Source organism: Aquila chrysaetos, chromosome 6, assembly GCF_900496995.4.
Source record: "Aquila chrysaetos chrysaetos chromosome 6, bAquChr1.4, whole genome shotgun sequence".
Taxonomy (NCBI): domain Eukaryota; kingdom Metazoa; phylum Chordata; class Aves; order Accipitriformes; family Accipitridae; genus Aquila; species Aquila chrysaetos.
Genome location: NC_044009.1, coordinates 26519534 through 26540376, shown reverse-complemented (window position 1 = coordinate 26540376; position 20843 = coordinate 26519534). Strand labels below are relative to the sequence as shown.

The 20843-nt window shown below is 35.0% G+C and overlaps 1 protein-coding gene across 2 annotated transcripts in view; it reads right to left on the bottom strand.

Annotated features, from left to right (window-relative positions):
• The window catches only part of CERKL (ceramide kinase like), a 61022-nt gene that overhangs the window by 3977 nt on the left and 36202 nt on the right, over positions 1 to 20843 (bottom strand). For both annotated transcript variants that reach the window (XM_030016850.1, XM_030016849.2), the window contains exons 4-10: positions 15300 to 15363; positions 10839 to 10981; positions 4624 to 4698; positions 2940 to 3117; positions 2629 to 2697; positions 2258 to 2286; positions 2065 to 2173 (exon numbers count right to left, since the gene is read on the bottom strand). In XM_030016850.1, the coding sequence (XP_029872710.1) occupies positions 2065 to 2173; positions 2258 to 2286; positions 2629 to 2697; positions 2940 to 3117; positions 4624 to 4698; positions 10839 to 10981; positions 15300 to 15363 (667 nt within the window). The remainder of the gene's footprint in view (positions 1 to 2064; positions 2174 to 2257; positions 2287 to 2628; positions 2698 to 2939; positions 3118 to 4623; positions 4699 to 10838; positions 10982 to 15299; positions 15364 to 20843) is intronic.

The following is a 20843-nucleotide window of genomic DNA, read 5'->3' as shown; positions in this document are numbered from 1 at the left end:
CTGAACATATATGCATACATATATATATATATTTATTCATCATGTATGCTTGGAAAATATGTTAAGAATGTTTAAAAGAAATATTTCCAGCCTACCACAGATCTCTCCCCCCTGATAGTTCTCTGGCTACTGAACAACTGCATCAGGAATGTTCTGAGTACGATACAGCACAATCTAGGAAGATAATCTTTACATAACCATTAAAGTCATCACCTTTAGGCATAGCATTACTTTGCTGATTTAGAAAACAGTGATGGTGAAATTGAAAAAGTTGCCTTCTTATCATATTTGCTGCAATAAAAGGGCACAGCAGGCTACTGGGCAATGCATTTGGCACTATGGTCTTTTCTCTTCAGAGACGACTAAGAATTTTCATTAATTCTCTTGGAAGTCCAATCTGCAGCAAAGCACACCACCTATGCTATGAGTAACAAATGTTCCACATGGCTCACACAGCACAGACAGTTAAACTTAGCTTGACATGTTTTCGCAACTTTAGACTAGTATTAACTAGAGTTACAGGTAGCAGTCAAAGCTTTCATTCCACTTCAAATGTTTTCACATGACAAAAACCTCTTGCAGAAAATAGGACAGAGTGAAGAAATGTAGCTGAGTTTAGCTGATGCTTCCATAACGGGTCTTGAGTCTTTAACAATTAGTGCAGCATTTATGTTTCCAATATCAAAAAGCCTTACAGTCAAGATGCTATGAGAAATGAAGCACCTGTCTGAAGAGTCTAGTCTTCCTACCCTACTAGCTGACTGCACTCCTAAGAATAGTTTTAAAAAGAGAGGGGAAAAAAGGGATGTCCTTACATGAAAGGATAAGGGCATCCACCGAGCAACTGCACTGTGGGAGAAACAGCCTCGTTCAAACCTGCAATAATTGCACAGAGTTTTCATAAAATTCCCTGTCACTGAGAAACAGGCGCCGGAACAGATGGAAAGAGAAAGCAAAGCTAAAAAAGAATAATTTCTTCAATTCTTGTCAGAATTTTTCTACGGACTGGTATATAACACGCTAAGTGCTGAACAGAGTAAGTTCCTAAGAGGGGGCAGCATCAGGGCACTATCCTGAGGTATATGAGTCTTAGCAGGGCCCCTGTAGCAAAGAAAACTTCTCAATAAGAGTTCCATCAGAAACATTTGTTGCCACACTGTTTCCAAGAAGTCAAATTCTACCAGATCAGCCACTGATTTTGAAGAAAAATACTTGATCAATTCTAAGGCATATCTATTTTCACCTAATGATAATCAAATGAAACAAAACAGACTCATTCCCATAAACTTCCCTGAGTGTTGTTTTTTTTTAAATACACACACATATATATATATGAGTTTCTGCATTCTTTTTTAAGAGATTGTGTTGTATTTCATGTAGGACTACAAAGTTTGTACTTGCTATTCTGCTTAATCATCAACTGGATACACCAAGTACAAATATTTATCACCTGATAACTGTTTTGATCACCACAAAGCACACTCTCCACAATGAGCTAAAGGCAAAATGAGTCAATGTCAACAATCAGATTACATACTCATTTGTTTCCCAAAACCCTACATGTAGAAGCTGCATTTCCCAAGTTCAGGGGGGAAAAGAAAAAAAGAAAAAGAAAAAGAAAAAGAAAAAAAAAAGACAAGTGTGAATTTCAGTTCTTTATAACAGGAGAAAGATTCATACTTCATTTTTGCTGGCTGTAAAGCAGAAGGTGAGGAGCACCTTTATATTTGAAAAAATAAAATCTAAGAATAAAGTTTCTACATATAGCCAAATCCTATGACAGATGACTGCTCGATGACTACTACTTAAGTCAGACTTGCCAACTAATTTAATCACAGCAATTATCCACTCATTATTCTAGTTAGACTGCTTGACCTTATTTGCCTGATCCAAAAACTGATTACAATTCCTGGGATTATAGAGTCTGCTGCAGTCCATGCTCCCTCCCCCATTCCAGAGGGACTAGACTACCTAAACACAGGCTCATATTCTCGGAAAAGCCAAGGTCTTAAGGTAAGATGTCAGAATTTATAGACATGACTAATTCTCTAAACCCCTACTGACCTCGTATTAGGTGCCAAGCCTCTTGGTGCCATTGAACACAGACAAGGGATTGCCATAATGCTCACATTCAGGAAGTGACCCTGAATTTTGTGCCATTGATCCTTGCTACCTAAATATAACAGAGTAATTCTATATTACTCCAGTTTAACCAGCCACAGTATGCTTTTAAATAATCATAAAAGCAAAAACTCACCTTTTCTTTTTATTTTCTCTTTCTTCTTTCTAAACGGGTGGAAACATGTAGGTAAAATAATTTAAAGTCATTTTAGCATATTTAAGCAACATCTACTTTAGAAAAAAAGTAAGATCTAATGGAAGAAAGGATTAATGGAACTGAACAAACCAGTAATACTGAGTGGAAGACTGCTTTGTAACAAATCCTCTATAGTCTATAGGGAACATTTTACAAAGTGTCAAAGTTTGCAGCTGTCAAAATAAATCTTTTTTTTTTAAGATTGTTTTGCCTGATGATCAAATTTGAACAAAATTAAGAATTTGTACAATTTTATCTTCAAAGACACATATTTTTGTAGCTTTGGAATTTTTTCATTCTGTTTTACTTACCTGTCATTCTCACGAGAGTCTTCCTGTGGAATATGTAGAGGTAGAAATGATAATTCACATTCCTCTGGCCTAGAAAAGTATTGATATTTACTATCATGTAAACCAATATTCTGACTACTAGACAGACTTTTATCCATGTTAAGATGATTTTAAGGAGATGTTGAATATACAGAATTTATCTCCTCTTTAACTTGTAAGAGGGATATACATCACATCTGAGTTATATCTGTCTGCATTTAAGAAGTCAAGATAGCTAAACTACTGTTGTCTAAATGAGAAATACTAGAAAAATGTAACAGCTCATGGCATACTTGAGATCTGCCAGTGTTTTGATAAAAGCAAAATCCTTCCTCTGATTGGAGGGCATCCAACGGTGTTTTTCAGCCAAAGCTAGTGTCCTTGCACCAAAACCAAACATAGCTGAGAACCCAAACCGCAAAAGCTTGCTTGGAGTACTGAAAGTACAGACATCTACTGGTTGAATATGTCCTAAAATTACAAAGATAAAGATCAGAAATTACAAATAACATCTGTATTTCAAAGGGAATACAACATACCATTTCTTTTTCACCTAATTTAGCTGTGGGGAAAATCTCCAGACTCTTCTTTCTTTAGGAAGTCAAGTTTTGCTGATAGAAACCAGAATCAATCTATATATAATCAAGAATCTATAAAAGTAGTCATCTGAACAATGTTCAGATGCTTCAAAATGTTAAAAAAACTATGGCAAAAATTCAGCTACTTCATCAGGCTGCAAAGGCTCTGAGTCTTAATTCTATTCAAATTTTTAACAATTAGTATCAATGAAAATGTAATATTGCTACATAAATATTTGCAACCATTTCACCAAATATTTGTAATGACTGAACATTGTACTGGATGAGATATGGGAGCTCTTAAATATAGGTTTTTAATTTATTTATGTTTACAGTTATAGAATTTAGACATCTAATTCTGTTCAAGATGGGGCACATAATTTTTTTCTGTAATAAAACCTGAGTGGTTTCCATTAGATTGAGTGTCTGATTAAAAAAAGACAGTTTTAGGTTTTGCTGTAAAGGCTTGTGTATTACTATCCAAGAAATTGAGCAAAGGCTCTTCCACTGCTGACTGCAAGGTCTAGAAAATAGATACTCAAGATGGACCTTCCCAATTATTCTCTTTTTTTATTTGAAAAAAACCAAAAATGTATCCTAAAGAAAAATTGCTTTGAGAGGAATATTAACACTGCTCAGCTAAGTATTTGCTATTTCCTAAGACCTGACAATAAGGTTTGTACTAGCAATCTACGTTTTCCTTTTAGCATAATTACATTTTCACATTCAAAAACCTATTTATCGTGCAGACCAAATGGCAAATGATGAAGTTTTTTTCTACTAATAAAGCTTTCTTATGGAAACTGTTAGTATTTAAAAGAAATGCACATGGAGCTAAAAAGATGAATGATACTTTCTCAGACATATGACAGTACTTTCCAGGAAAGTCCAATCCTAACCACTTCCTCAAGCTGAAAGTATTGTATATTTTCCTATTGTCTTCAGCAGGTACATTAAATTAAAATAATCAAGTGATTATGCAACCATGATCATGCAGCTGTGTGGTGCTTAGTTGCTGGCTGGGCTTAAACCACGACAGAATCATTGCATAGTAACACACACGGAGTAATACTATTCACACAATCGAATCTTGAAAAGGTTACTTTTTGCATTAAAAGAACATCAGTAATAGGACATGAATGCCAAAATCAGACATTATTCCATGGCAGTTTTTAGTTACCATGAAGTCCACAACCTTTGCTACTAAACTATACTCAAAGAATCATAACCTTTCCAGTACACTAAAAATCGGGATAGGATCATTTGGGTTTTAAGGTCTTACAATATAGTTTACAGTGATATAGCATAATGGTATGCCTTTATTAAACCACTGGTTATGGCAAACTTCTAAATGCTGCGTCATTATTTAAAATCTGATAATGTATGTAAAAATATTTACCCATTACAATGTGCAATGTTGCAGTCACTGCATGCTTAATACCATAGAGAGTGTGGGCCAAAATATTAGCAGTACCTGCAAAAGCAAACATAAACTATTGTAAAAATAAGAGAAATACAGAATAGCAAGAAAAAAAATATATGTAACATTTTTTGAATGAAGAAACCGAGACATTTACTACATTTTCAAAAAAATAAAGCCTCCTCACAAATTACTTAGTCTTGGTAACAGCAGAAATGCTGAACAGTACTAATTAAAACCATTAAAACTTCCAGAGGTCTATAAAATCTTCTCTGCAAATTCATTCATAAGTGCCGTAAAAACCAATGGGGGTGGGGGCGGAAAAAAAAGCTTTGCAAAAATAGCCTTTTTTTTTTCAAAACCATCTCCCTAAAAATCACTTCTTCTATACCTAAGTGCTGTACTGAGGAACTGTACTAGAAGGCAGATTATCTAAGAAGATATATTTGGGGAATATTTTTAAGTTGGAAAAATAATTTAATACCCAGCCAGTGTAAAACTGTACGTTTCCCAGAGAAAATTCTACTACATCTAGTGTAAGATAGCTGCTGTGCCTCTTGCAGGCTACATTTCAGATTCTTAGAAGCAATAGTGAATAAAATTAATTACTACACATCAGCTTTACATATGAGAACACATTAATGACTGAAAAACATCAAGAGAACGTAGAATTTGACACGCATCTGACAAATTGTTGATTTGTATTCAGTGCATTAAAATTGTCTTTGTCATTGCCTGGACATCGGCAGACCAGTTGTACTACTAGCCACTAGATAGGAGAGATTAATTTATTTTGAAACAAGGGAATGAGTAGTAAATCAGCTGGTAAATAGAAAAACTGTGAGCATGGAGTTGGAAGAGAGAGTGGAAAACTAGCTATCAGTTTGTAAAAGAAAGCAGCATGGTTCTGGAGGCCCATGTTTGGTGGTGATTGATATGTCAAGTCACTTTACCTGTGTAAGAAACACGGATATACATGTAAATTTTGCCCTTCTGCTTTAGGATAGGACATTGTGTATCTGTGTATCAGCTGACTTTTAAACATCAATTTATTTTAAAAATCCTGAAAAAGAAATGGTTGTGTCTTTCCTAAATGGGTATAGTTTTAACAGACTTTCATGTTGATTTTTCTCATTGATCACATCTCTGGTGTTTCTTAGTCAAGCAGCAGGGCCATAGGATTCACTTCTGCAAAAATAAAGAACCAGGGCCTGCCACGAAGCAGGCAGAATATTGAGCTGCTTCATATCACTGATTAAGGGATGAATAATTCAATAACAGGTTAACTAAAATAACAAAAATTACAAAGGAACAATTTAGAACCTAACATTCCATAAAGGAATGAGTTCAGTTACAGATTTTCAAATCATTTTCTTGTTGCTTGAATTATTTAATATGTTACAGCAGCAATAGACAATTCTGGATGCTAAATTTGCCTCAAGTTTTATGGAAGCATTTAAACTTGTCTTTCAAAAGCAAGGGAGAGAAGAGAGGAAAGGGAAAGACTATTACGTTTCAAACCAGAGGCACTCAATTTTTAAATAAGCACTTTAAAAGCATCATGTATCAGACTGAAAAATAATGTTCACCCCAAAACTCTGCAACCTTTGATGTCACGTTAGTGGTAGGAAAAAAATACTAAATTTGGAAAGACTGATGTACATAGTTACAAAGCTCTAAAGGCATCTTGTCATTCTTATTCAGGAGTATATGTTTCAATTTTTTTCAATAATTTATCTGAAAAAGAATTTGTAAAATACGTGGGAGTTGTATCTCAGTATCTCACAGAGCACCTGTTAAATCCTCAGGGCACCTTAAGTCTCTGAAAGTAATTCAGAATACTCAGAACCTCATGGAAAGCCTTCATAACATCAGAGAGAAGCTCTGAGTAAGGCTCTCAAAGTTCCCACTATGTGAAGGAAATAAGTGAGGTACATCTATTAACATAACAGACCCAAAACATTCTTTGAAGCTTACATCTCCAGTGGTACATGGGAGAAATCAGTTTATGCACAGTTTTATTCTTTGAACAATTAAAAAAAAAACCCTAATTTAATTCACGTATTTCTCAGAATTTTATAGATGACTATACTATTAATTTCTTTCTCCTTTTCCTAAAAAAAAGTAATGTTTAAATAAACCCATCAAATTGGGATTACGAAGTACTTCGAAAGAAGAATAAACTGACAACTTCAAAAGCTAAATGCAAGTCTTTGCTTTTTTCTCCCAAAAGAAAGTCTCTCTAGATACACTAACAGAAAGTCCAATTTATTAAGAATATTACAATTTCAATCATTTATATGCAATAACTTATATCCAACAACTCAACTAAAAGTAATTAGAACTTTTCTTTCTGTACAATACACATAATAAAGGCAAAAATGTAGCTCTAGATACAATTTACTATGCAAAATAGTGAGTTTTTCAATTCAGTGAACATAAAATAGAGTTCTATAAGGAAAATTCAGGGACAAAAAAAATTAGGTTTGACCTAAAAACCAATTCTTTACAGAATAATATAAGTATATGGCCAACACCATTTCATGTTTGAATGACTTATCACTTTTAACCTCTAGATTCAACTAATTCTGCTTAGCCAGTGAAGCTAGCTAAAGAAGTAGCTCAAAAATACTCAAATATTTCCTTCAATCGAATTTTTCCACCTCTTATCAACTTTTATGGGAACCTCTGCAAAACAAAGGAAATCACACACACAAAAAGCAGATCATTACAGGTCATGCAAATCGTGTTTATTTCCTGTAAATTGACAACAGGGAAGTTATTATTCTGAAAAAATATTTTTCTTTGTCACTGAACATAAAGCTAATAAAAGAGCACGAGGTGGAATATACTTCTGAAGATCAGGCTTGGTATGTCTTAAAACTGGGATTCCTCATTTAAGTAAGAGTAATTTATCAATACAGATGGCAGCAAGATAACAAATGACCACAGCTGAAGTCAATACCAATCTTCATACTGACTTTAATGAGAGTTAAATCTCATTCTTACTAAACAGGATAGGCACAAGTAATTGCATCCTTCTCTTAAATCTGTGGAGCTCATTAACATTTGCAGAAGTAAACAAGGCAAAAGCACACCCTTTCATGACTCCCGGGAAAATAAAACAAGTTTTGCCTGTGTTCAAAAACGTAAGTAACGTGCCGACCCTTCCACAAGTTGAAGATCTAGAACGTGCGTAGTTTTGCAGTAGCAAGCACCATCACCTTCTCTAAAAATCTCTTAATACGTGCCTAAGAGCATTTTGATGCCAGTAATGACTGAATAATGTAACTCATTACCTAGGTCCTATAGAAGCAGGATGCCACACACACAAAAAACCAGCTTATAAACAGAACCAAAACAATAAAAGTTATCATACAAAAATACTAGAATACAAGCTTTCCTGATTTAAGTGGTGATTCAATAATAGTGGTTTTAATGCCATTATTCATCTTCCCAAGTCATCTAAACCTTTTTCTCCCCTATGAAAGCTCAGAATATTATTTCCCAATAACAAGATGGTTCCACTGAACACTATCGTATTACTTCAGAGACTAATAACCTTCTCTGATGCTCATGTATGGGCTTGCACCCCCCACAGATTACTAACAGTCACAGTTTTAGATCTCACTTCAACTACTTAATTCACTGTAAAAAGGTTTCATCCATACAACTCCAGCATCTCTATCACCAGCATTTTTTTTAAACAGAAACAAAGAAGATTTTATTATTCAAAAAATATAATTTTGTTAAAAATATTAACCCATTTTCCTGCCATTACAAACAACTTCCTACAACCTCCTGCCTATGAAATGTGCAAAAGCATCACAGTAAGGACAAAGTATCTGCAGGTCATGTAAAGCATGACTGATGAAGGTACCAAACAGAAACTGTAGAGAAAAAAATTGTCCTTGGAAGTGCAAGCACTTCTGCAGTACAATTAACTTAATTAACCAGACAACATGAATATTCATAAGGCTGTTAATGTCTCCCCCATCCAAACAGATAAATGTGATGTAATGACTTCCTAGTCAAGCATAGCTAAAATTCTGATGAAAACTGCACCAACATTTTGGTTCTTTGCCTGAAATATCACAGAAATTAACAGTCCCTCAGTAATATTTTATTTTCTGAATTAATTGGAAATCATGAATTTATTTAAATGAACCATTTAGGACCAAAAGGTTCACAGCCATCGGATATAGATTGTCTCTTGTTCTGTAACAACTGGATAGCTTTTTTAATGTCCTTCCAGTCCCCCCTCCCCTTCCTCCCATTCCCCCTCCGTACAGTTTCTTAGCAGTAGTTCCCATAGCAACAAACACTCTTGCTAATGGCCAGCAGTACAACGCAGGCTTCCCCACATCTCATCCATTTGATCTGGACCAGAATAAGGCAGCTCAGTAGAGTGTTTTAGTAAAAACACACTCCCCTCTGGACCTTTCTCTTCAGGAGGTAAACTGTTTCAAGAGCAGCTCCTTCCCATCAAGTTGGCTGAAGCTTCAAAATGCTGTCTGAACTACTTATTATAGAGACTAAAACCAGATTTTAAGCCACTCAATGCTATTCCGTAATACAATTTCTATTTTCACTCAGCTGGAGAATCCTGATAATTTGGTACAATGGATTTCAGGGTTGGGGGAGCAGAATTAATTGGCCATTGAGTTCCACCTTCTTCATGTACACAAGTATCATACTTATCTGTTTCCTAACTGACTATTTTTTGGAATATCAATAATATGGAAATAAAATAACCTATAGATTATTTTTAAGAGCCTACAAAGGAGTTTCCCACACTCTCGTGCTATAAATTGTTCTCACCCTTTTTTAAGAAAGTCTATGGCATTCTGTGTAACAAGCTGTACAGCATTCTTTTGGGTTTACAAATCCTTTTTGATCATGATGTACTTGTCTTAACCTGAAGAGAGTAAGCACTAATGATAAGGCACAGTGACCTAAGCATGCCCAAACAGCATGGAGTCAAGTGCTGGAGAGATTCAGTCTCAACACCATCAAGATATTCACAGCAACTGAACTGATAAGTGATGGTCCAACTGCTGTACTAAAATTCATTTGCTTCATGTCTTTGAGATTACTGTATCTCTTACCAATACATTTCCGAGGTTTTTTTAACTTTGAAAAAAGCTAGTGTAATCTTGCATTTTTACAAGCAACTAGGCTCTGTCTTAATGCTGCTTTGTAGAAGTGCAAAGTAAGTCAGAGTACTTAAAACCTGCTTGATCAGTTCAGAAGCGATGCGCTCCTTTTTTTGTACAAAACTGAAAACAACGATTTGCTGTTCACCTGGCTGCAGGAATTTTTTCCCTCAGTAGTTAAAAACATCTGAGAAATTACAGCAAGTAATTCCATCAACATCCACACCAGAGGGTAGTGTCCACGCAAAAATACCCCTCCTCTTTTAAAGAGAAGTGATTCATATACTAGTCCAGAATCAACTCTGCCTGTACTAATTCTGGCTAAGCCTCCCTGCCTGGCCCAAGTTATACTCTGAGAAGGGCAAATACAAAAATTGGGTGAAGAAGGGACACCCCACCCCCCGAAACAAACAAACAAAACCCCCAAAACATCCACACCACAAGATGCAAGTACAAGGTAATAAAGGAGCAAGAGTATTTTTCAAGAGAGATGCATACATTTTCCAGTCTGTAGAAGTAAAAGAGAGAGAAAGCAGTTTTGTGTGCACAGTTGTTTGGGTTTTTTTTATATAATCCACAAAATGTATTCCTGGAACACCATTTAAAAAGAGACCCTCAGCATGAATCCAATTGAGAATCCTGCCAAGAAAACTGGATAGAGAGGCAAAACAGCATGGCTTATATTAAGGAAATTCTAGAAAACAAAGTTTTCATTTGGTATCATTTCTGGCAGCAAATAAGGGCAAAACTTGATCTTTCCGTGGATCAGCTGAAAATTACTTCAGTTTTCTTCTTCCTGAGCTTCTTCCTTTAGGCAAAGGGCTCATCTGTGCCATTACTATAAATTATCATAATGATTTAAAATCTAGTAATTTGTAATCAATCTCAATCACTAATTTAGGACATTTATTCAATAGCTCCCTTAAGTAACTGAAGCTTTAGCACCAAGAACTGCCTTTGGTAGCCAAAACTGTAAAACATGCCAGAGGGACTTAAAACAGATGACTTACAAAATGTAACAGTACCTTTTAGTCTCACCTGCTGGTATTACTCCAAGAGGAACCGGTGCTTTGACAGGTGTTGGTATATAGTCTGTGTCTTTTCCAGCATCTATCTGGGCTTTAAGCAGTAGGCCATGAGCAACTTCACTGACAGATCCGTCTCCACCAACACAAACTACCCTATTACAAAACAAAAATGCTAAACAGTTCAAAATAAACTCTTCCGTAGCTGAGCAAACAAGTGGAAGGAAGCTATCACACACCATATACATAATGATATTTCAAATAGCTAAAACACGTTCTTTCTTTAAGAACAAGCTAGGGTTTCACTGTCAGATCAGTGAATATTAACTCACAAGATATAAGCATCTTTATTTCTGCTTTCTTCTGAGTAGGAGTAAATATATTTAACAACTTAAAGTATTTCTTACCTTATCACACGTTATGCACGTGAACTGATCAGATGGAAGAATAAAGCACATGCTCAAATGCCTCAGTGGAAAAGTTCTTTAAATCTTTCAATGCTGACTCACACAAGCATTCCAATGCTTTTTAATTGCCCTTATAATAACAACTTGCAAAATATTACAATAAAATCAAAAATACTTGAAAAAGCTAATCCACACACTGTGCAGGCAGTTGAGGGATTTAGCAAGGTATAAAACCTTAGTGCCAGCAATCCTTTGCATGAAGATACTTAATCACTGCTTTTGGAGCATGTAATTAAACTCCCACCTGCTGTGGCTATAGAGAGGAATGCATTTGTCTGTAAAAGCTCTGTCATAGCAAACATTTTTTTTTTCCTGTTTTTGTTTATTTAAGTAACTATTAAAGTGATTCTCCAAATTAGTAATGTTTGAAAGTTAAATGTTTTTTAAGGTAAACACATTTTAATGATAAAAATAGTAATAGTACACTCCAAGCACTTACAATATAAATGTCAGATTTACATTAGGAGGCACTTACTTAAAATATCCTTTTTTCATGTGTCTATATGAATGCAGTTGTGAAACTATGTCCAATAATTCAACTAGATAAAACTGGTAAGTTCTTTATAAGAAAATACTCATCATGTTATTAAATGTTTAAATTAAATTGTCAGCTCCTTTAACATTTTTCTTCAGTCCCTACTATTATTTCCCAGCTATTTTTTAATTTCTAAATTTTTACAAATGTTTTCTCTATCCAGCTAAACACTGCCCACATTTTAAAAAAGCGTATATAGCAGAAGTTTGGAGCACATTTTCTTCCTGCTCGTAGCCAGGAGTCATCTCCTGTCTTTTGTCTCATTTTTTGGTTTAGATTGGTTTATTCCTAGGCTTAAAAGTTTCTGCCACAGCAGCAAAAATAGTTAATCTTCGTAGTCTGATAAATTGTACACCTGGAAGGACTTATGTGGATTGTCTTCGGGCTATAAAACTTTTGAAAACAGCTATATTTTCTTTGATTTAGGGGGGCTGTGTTTGTTGTTATTGAAAATAGATGAAGAGTCCAAGGAATAACATAAAAATGCTGCTAACTTTAATTTTTATTAATTTAGCATTAATCACCAAGAGTTGCCTTTTTGGCTGGAAATAGAGATACCATCAGGGATGAGGGATTCCAAAGCTAATCAGTGAGAACCTGCTACGCATAAGGAGTAGAAAGTCTTGAGCAAACAGATTGGCCCAAGACCTTGAAGACGGCTTCACAGAGGAATAAACATCTGTCTAACCATCAGACACAAGTTTCTTAATCAACTATTCACTAAAGTCTGACTAACCCAGGCTACTGTAAACAATATCCATAATGGCTTAGGCCCCTTATTAGGGAAGAAATACATGGATGCATATCGTGTGTTTCTGTCACCGTACAAACAAGAAAAAGCAGCTGAGATAGCAGCACGACAAATGCACTCACTCTATTTGTCACCAACATTTGGCCCCAAGGCAGGGTAAAAAAGCACACTGCCAAGCTGGCAAAGTACCTAAATTTCCAGTGTCAGTAAGAAAGAAAAAAAGTGGATAGGAAAAAAGGTGGAGTATATGAGATACACGACATTTGCCTATGATCTTGCAAAACGGAGTGGGAACTGGCAAAATCAGAGAAAAGAAACAAACAGCTTTGACAAAGAATTAAAACATAGCAGTATTGGTTACGGAAAGTGCTGAGATACAAACTTCCAATTTACTACTGCAAATCACAAGCTTCAATTTACTTCACATGCTGTTTAACATGTAAGGAACCGTAACTCACTCTGAGAGAAATTCAAGATCAGAAATTGTATGTTGCTATACCGCTTACCTACTGTAATGAATAAAAAACTGTTGTGTTTTGCCCTTTCTACATTTTTACCTGAATTAGCTTTCAGTCAATCTGAAACAGGCAACACTTGAAAAGCACAAGTTGAGTTAGAGCAGCAGACTAATGCACACAGGCATGGCTTTCAGTCCACACCCAACTCATCTCCGGTCGCTTCCAAGCTTGGGCAAGGCAGATCAGGTCTACGTGAACTCTGCCGTGTAGAAATAGCACAAAAACTACCTTACCTTTCACCACCATGTACAGTGCCTTCCGCATCTAAAAGGAGGTACAGAAATGCTATTCTATTTTCTAAACAGGGAACTAAGTGACAGATATAGTATCTGCCTTGAACAAAACCAGACAGAAAGCCAGGGCAAAATAGGAAAGAACTGAGGCCTGCCAGGTCACAAGCAATGCTGCTCAATAAACAGGTAAAACTTCCTGAGACTTAATGGAAATAGTGAAAAGAGATTATGTCAGGTGGCTGCTATTGCTAAAAGCGTGATTTTTCATCAGTAGGACAATTTCACTGTTGTGGAGTTAATTTTCAATTCAAACCAGATCCCATACTTTTTCTGTTTTAATTTCCAATAAACCAAAATTGTCATTAAAATTTTATTTGGGAAACACTGAGGTGGTTTTGAGGGCCTATAAGGTATTTATATCTATGGCAAAAATTCTTAGGCTAGACAGCAATGAGGAAGTCACAAAGGACTTCACAGGAACATAATCAGAAGTACACCATAAGCCTTTAAACAACTTGAAAAAGAAAATCCCAATTTAAAATATTCTCTTCCTGTTCTTAAGAACAAATCTAAAGCTAATGGACGCAAGAGAGACTAGTGATGTTTTTTAGCTTTCTTTTTGAAAGAATCAGTCTTATAGCATAATATGAATGCTGATCTCATCCTATCACTCTGTAGATTTTACTTGAAAATAGCAATTAAGACATCTCTAGGTACATCAGTGTAAAGAGTTACCCTTGCAACCCATATTCCCTATGATTTTATATCAAAAAGCATCCCAAGTTAGCTATTTAATAGGATGTTTTTCTGTATTGTGCTTTACTGAATGAGTACATAGAGGGATGCCAGGCTATTTGAGAAGTTATAAAATTCATTTTTCAAACACTTGAAATTTCATTTTTGCTCATACCCTCTGATAATAAAAGCTACTTAATTTCCACATGAGGAAAACTCCCCCCACACTTAGCTAACTTAGAAAGGACAGGTATCTCTTCACCTCAGAAATCCTATCATCATATTGACTTAAGGGTTATTTTCTTCCAGTGTCTTCTGTTCCTGTTTGCCCTTAGTTCTGGCTACTGGAGAGAAGTCTCACTGGGAAGTACTCCAGTGACTCTACCCAATGATCAAGATGATACAATTCAAATATGACTCAGAGTAGAAGGTATTTCTGCAAGAAGATACAACCCTTCTCTGTCTTCATATCTCCTTCCCAGGACAAACTGGTTCCCCAGCTGGCACCCCAAAAGACATGTCTTAATTGGAAAGAAATTATCCTCAGAATCTGGAATACATAGATACATTTTGAGATACATTTTCTCACCTAACTCTGTGAGTTTCTACAACTAATAGAAATTGATTAGACTACAAAACATTATTTACGCCTTCTTGTATGGCTCACTGCATATTCCAATAAGAGTTGTAAGAATGCTGCAAGACTTCCACAGTATGCAAAACTATTCTTATATATTATTGAATCTTATTATTGAACGATTAATGTAAAAATACCAGAGACTGCAGGATTAATCCATATAGCAAGGTCTTTAAAAATGATTGAACAAGCATTTTCACTCTTGACTTCAAGTAAGTTTGAATGATTTAATTTTTTTGATGGAAAAAACATTCAAGTTGCTTTTAGATAAAATGCTCTCCTTAAGAACTATTTGAATGGACAGTGTGAAATACAAGGCATTTGTGCCATTCTTGCAAATACAGAGACTGAAGCTTTCATGAAGCATATTTAAGAAAGCTTTATGTTTCTTTACCATTATTTATGAATCTAAAATACATACCTATTGTCAGTAAGTAATAAAAAACAAAGCATCTAATGAGAACTGATTTTCTCAGGCTTAATATATATGTGAAACAGAGTAACTCATGAAATACCTACTAGCATAGTTTTGGCTGGAATACAAATAAAAACTAATGTGATGAGGTTTACTAACATTTATTGTCACTAACCAACTTACCCATCAAATGCCTGGAGTTCACATTCTTTAAGTACTGAGAGAGCATGTCCTTCATACTCAGTTACTGTGGAAAATAACAATATTAAATTTTCAGAAGATTAGAGAATTTAAAAGGGTTTTTTAACTTTTTGCCCTTCTAACATAAGGAACATAGAGTAATTCACTACAGTTTTTTTTTTTAAATCATTAAATGCATTAAAAGTATAAGAAGGTATGTTTTACAGTTACACTAGCTAAAAGGCAAGATGCATTAAAACTCAGCTGCCATCAGATGCATGGCTATTTAGTGCATTTAAATTCAGAGAATTAGAGAATATGTTTGTTGCATCAAAATGCAAGTTTTAGCATTGACACAGTTGGTAAACTTCAGGAAAATGTAAGCATATCCTCAGTTAAGACTGAATTATTTCAGTATCAATCAAATTTAATTGCCTTTGTGTTAGGATATGCAAATTGCTAAATCAAAAATATGAGGAGTTAAACACAGAAGTATGAAATCAAGCCAAATACCAGTGACAACAGAATATAACACACAGAGGAAGGTGGCACAAGTATACACCAGAGTTCATAGCCTCTGGAGGAAATGAATCTGTCACTCTACATTGATGTCTCTGTGTTTGCTGATACTCTATATAGTACTGTAAATGCCAGTGAAGACAGGATAAACTGGCATACTACAGATGGCACAAAGCATCATAACTACATTTAGCATTTTCTAGGCCAGCTTTGCCAGAAGAGACAGCCCAGCTGCAGCCACCCATCAAAGATTTTTGCTGACTGACATGACACTTGCAGATGGATTTTTTGTGTAAGAATGTGCATCATTATATGCAAAATTACATTAATCTTTCATGCTTGTCTGTCCCTGATGCTGGCATAGTTCAGGGCTTTTCTCCAGTGTTTCTAAACACTGTTAAAATTATTAGTCTTGGTGTCTAAAACAATCATCCCGTATCTGTACCTGTTATAACAGTATTTCTACAGACTATTCAAATGCTGCTTACAAGAACTGAAAACACCCCTCTCACTCCCTATATATTATATCTATACATACACAAGAATGTGTGTATATATATTGTGAGTGTATATATAACTTTTTTAAGAAAGAAAACAAAATCAAAATAAAAGTGATAAAATTTTTACACTTTACACTAAACAGTTGTATATCAGCTTATAACTTCAAAACCTCCCAACCAGTATTAGCAAAGTTCTAGTGCTTGGTGTTTTGGAAATTCTTAATTAAAAACTAGAGTTATTTTGATTATATCAAAGGCAGAGAATTATCATTTTGCTACAGAAATACCTATCACTGTAATAGCTGTCAGGAATAATTTACAGAATTTACTTTCATGCAGGACCTCTTCTGGAAGATCAAAGCACAATATTTAAGCTATCGCACTGTTTTGCTTTTACCGATGGGAACTATCCTTTTATCATTACCTGTAGTTTGTGAAAAAAGTGACCAATAAAACTGTGCATCATGCAAAAATGCAAAAACATACAAATATCTTAGAATTGCTTAACTGTGAAAGAAACTCTTCCCATGAAAACATACAGTTGGTTACCAGGTTACGTGCCTTTTTAAATGAACATGATGACATTTAGAAAGTTATGAGTACAGTCTAAATAAAATGGTACAGTAAATAAGATTTTATTTTGTAAAAGAAAACATGCTCAGTGGTTTCCTAATGTAATGTATGTAAGTTATGTTTACTATTGCAAAATTAATTCACTCAAAGAACAAGGACATGAAAATAAAGAGGACTCCTGTCTACAGAGAAATCAATAAAGGCAATAAAAATGACTAGTGTAAACCAGATTGATGGGGACTACATCCTCTTTGCATTTAATAGCTTAAGTTTGGAAATTATATCGGAAGACTACTGCAAGGCTTAATGCTGGGGATAATTCAAGGAATTTAAAATTTGATGAGAGAATGACAGAGGTACACAGCACCTATTTTGAAACATTGTGACAAAAAGACAATGAAAAAATGAAGTTTCCAGGGAAAACATCATAAGAACATAAAGAAAAATCAATCAAGTAGAAAAAAAATGAAAAGAAAAAAAAAAAAAACTAACACAGACATAAAAAAGACCATGTCTAGAAAGTTTTCCACAGGCTTGACAAGCTCCAGAGGGACATGTAAAAGTCACTCTGATAGCTGGAAAAAAGCTAGATGTTTGAATATTTGGTCATGTTCAAATTCAGGGGAAAAAAAAAAACAAAAACAAACAAAAAACTAAAAAAAACCCACAATAAATTTTGGTAAGCGGAACAAAGAGCTTCTTTCACCTTTGAGAAGGACTCAGATTACATATTTGGCAAAAATATTATTTAGTGCTTTTTTCAACCATTTCTAATGCACAATTGAAAAAGTTTTCCTTTTTCAAGGACATTTTGTTCCCAACTTGTAAATTCCAGTACACATTAAGGTTCAAGTAATAGCATTCTCAAAGAAGAAGTGCACTGACAGTGAACCTCATTTGAACAGTCACACAAAGTATTTTGGAGTAACACCCTGTCTCATGTAGCCAACAAGAAGCTAAGGGTTCAGCCTCTACATATAGAAAAAGCAACATATAATTAGTCCAACATTTTAAAACGTGGGACACTTGCACATGACACGTATAAATACTGGCACTCGTGTCACAGACTAATGCCAATAGGATTAAAATTGCTAATGATCATAACAGATTAACTGGTGTTGACACTGGATGAAAAAAAAATTAATGTTATTTACTGTATAGTGAGTTTAAACCAATGTTATTTGTCCAGTTCTCAATCACTCTCTTTTCCTTTGTGATTCTGCCCTAAAAATGGGGGTGTGGGGAAGATTGTTGTTTTTGCCTAAACATCCAGCTTGTAATTGTGCATAAACGGAAGCAGAAGAGTCAAAACTAGGAAGAGAAGTGAGACAAGCTAGGAGCCTGTTGGGGTTACCTGTGTTTATTTTTCTTTAGTATGTGTCAGATTTTGCAAGATAATAATATATTTCTAAAATACTAGCTCCAATTATCAGTATTTGCCAGTACTTGAAGGTATGCCAAATGTGGAGCGAGCTTTTGTTGAACTGGATTTTTAGAAGAGCTACCATTCTTCTCCTAATAGCCATATCCCAGCTGCAGCACTCAAGATTGCCAAAATCTTAGAAGACTGTATAAAGACAAGTTTTTAAGTATTGCTTAGCCTTAGCTACAGTTAAAGTACTGCTTCAGTTTAAATTTGCTAATTCCCACTTTCTACTGCACTAAGCACTTCAGAGAATTGTTTATTCCATGTAACCCAAACCAACAAAACACAATCCACTCTTTAAGACCTTTGGTTAATTTCACTCAAATTAATACATCTGTAGTGTGCAAAGTAATTTGGCAAAAAAAAGAAAACCCTACCAAATGTAAAGATAATAGGAGAAAGTAAATGCTATTTCAGAACTCACTTATTTACATACATGCCTTCTGACTGCTGTATATCCTTAAGTAGGAGATAATACCTCCACTCCAAACTTCCAAATAAAAATGAAAGTTTATTCCAGCAGAAGTTACAATGAAGAATAAGATCTGGCAAGCTTGATCACATAGGAAGCAACAGCCAGCTACCAAAATACAAGATTGGATGAGGAGAGCTCTGTCTTTCAGCACTCTGCCGTCAAAGTTTGCTGGGTTTGGGGTTTTTTTTAAGTAACCTGCAAGTCTTGCATTGTGTATGCGCTGGAAGCAAATTTGCTTTAAGATTTTTGTGGACAATGAATTTTAAGCTTTAAATATGTTTACGTAAAAAGTAAAACTATCTAACTATAGTTACTATAGTAACTATAAAAGTAAACTATCTTCAGTGTAAAAATTGTACAAAAGCCTTCAGCTTTTACTACTTAATACACCTTTGTACACCACTATGTATGCAAATATAGGCCATGTTTCAAAAAAGCAGTAACACTGAGATGCACACTCCAACTTCACAAAATCCAAAACAATTATGGGAAGAAAAAAAACTGTTCAATTTACTTGAAATGAGGCACTTAGTTTTATTAGAAGATGGTACCTGTAGACAGGAGTTTCACTCACGACCCACGCTCACTCCTCCTTTTTTTTTTTTTTTTTAAATGCATAGTTCTTAATTATTTAGTTCTCCACTAGCATTTAAAACTGTTATGTAGTTTTCTCATTTTGCCTGTAGGAGGAGTGTTAGGCAGCTAATAAGCACAATACCATTTGGACATTGCCAAAATAACCTTATTTTAAGGATAAACCATTAAACAGTCATCTGGCTAAAACCAAAATTTTCTTTTCAAAATTTAAAAGAAAAATAATTTAAAAATTAACTTTAAACTGGTTTTATTCAATTAGGAAAACTGTTTTTAAAACCGCTATAAATTATATTCATAGCTTATATTAAATTCAAGTAATTAATCTAAAAAACTATTGATACCGATTTGACTTATTAGTTCAGCTTTAGAATTCCAGGTGACATTATGTAGCTAAAAATGTAATCTTACACAGGTTAATGATAATGCTGCCTTTAAGAGAGTCTGACAAACAAGATTTTGTTCACAGTAAAGATAAAAGAAACACTAACCGGTAGTAAGGAATAAAATTTTTAAAAAGTAATTTTCTTTAAATAGTTGCTTAAAGTAATAACTAGTTTAACAATATGACAGAGTCAGTCATCTGCAACTAAGGTCTGCACGACAAAAAAACCTTTTTACAAAAAATTGTGACCAAACAAGGCTAAGTTTAATTTCTAAGAAGACAGCATTATTATTAATCTGTTTACACTATCGTCTATGCCTTGCAGGTGAAAAATATGTCTGTAAGAATCAACACTTATATAAAGCTGCTCACATACCCTTATCAATTAAGGGAAGTTAAGAAATTATCACTACAGAATTCGAACATGGAAAATCTTTTTCACACTTTGTGCCGCAAGTCAAACCGCTGAGGAAAACGACTGGCCTGGCTGAACAGGGAGCTTTTGCTAGGAGTCAAGAAAAAAAGGAGAGTTTATCATCTCTGGAAGAAAGGGCGGGCAACTTGGGAGGAGTACAGGGATCTTGTTAGATCATACAGAGGGAAAATTAGAAAGGCAAAAGCTCAGCTAGAACTAAATCTGGCCACTATTGTAAGGGACAACAAAAAATGTTTTTATAAATATGTTAACAGTAAAAAGAATCCCAAGGAAAATATCTATCCTTTAACGGATGCAGAAGGGAATGTAGCCACCAGAGATGAGGAAAAGGCCGAGGTACTTAATTATCCTCAGGGTACTCCGCCCCCTGAGCTGGAAGGTGAGGATGAAGAGCAGAATATACCCCCCTTAATCCAGGAGGAAATAGTTGGTGACCTACTATGCCATCTGGACACTTGCAAATCCATGGGACCTGATGGGATCCATCCAAGAGTACTGAGGGAACTGGTAGAGGTCCTTGCCAAGCCACTCTCTATCATCTATCAGCGATCCTGGTCAACAGGGGAGGTCCCAGGGGACTGGAGGCTTGCCAACGTGACTCCCATTTACAAGAAGGGTCGGACGGAGGATCCGGGGAAC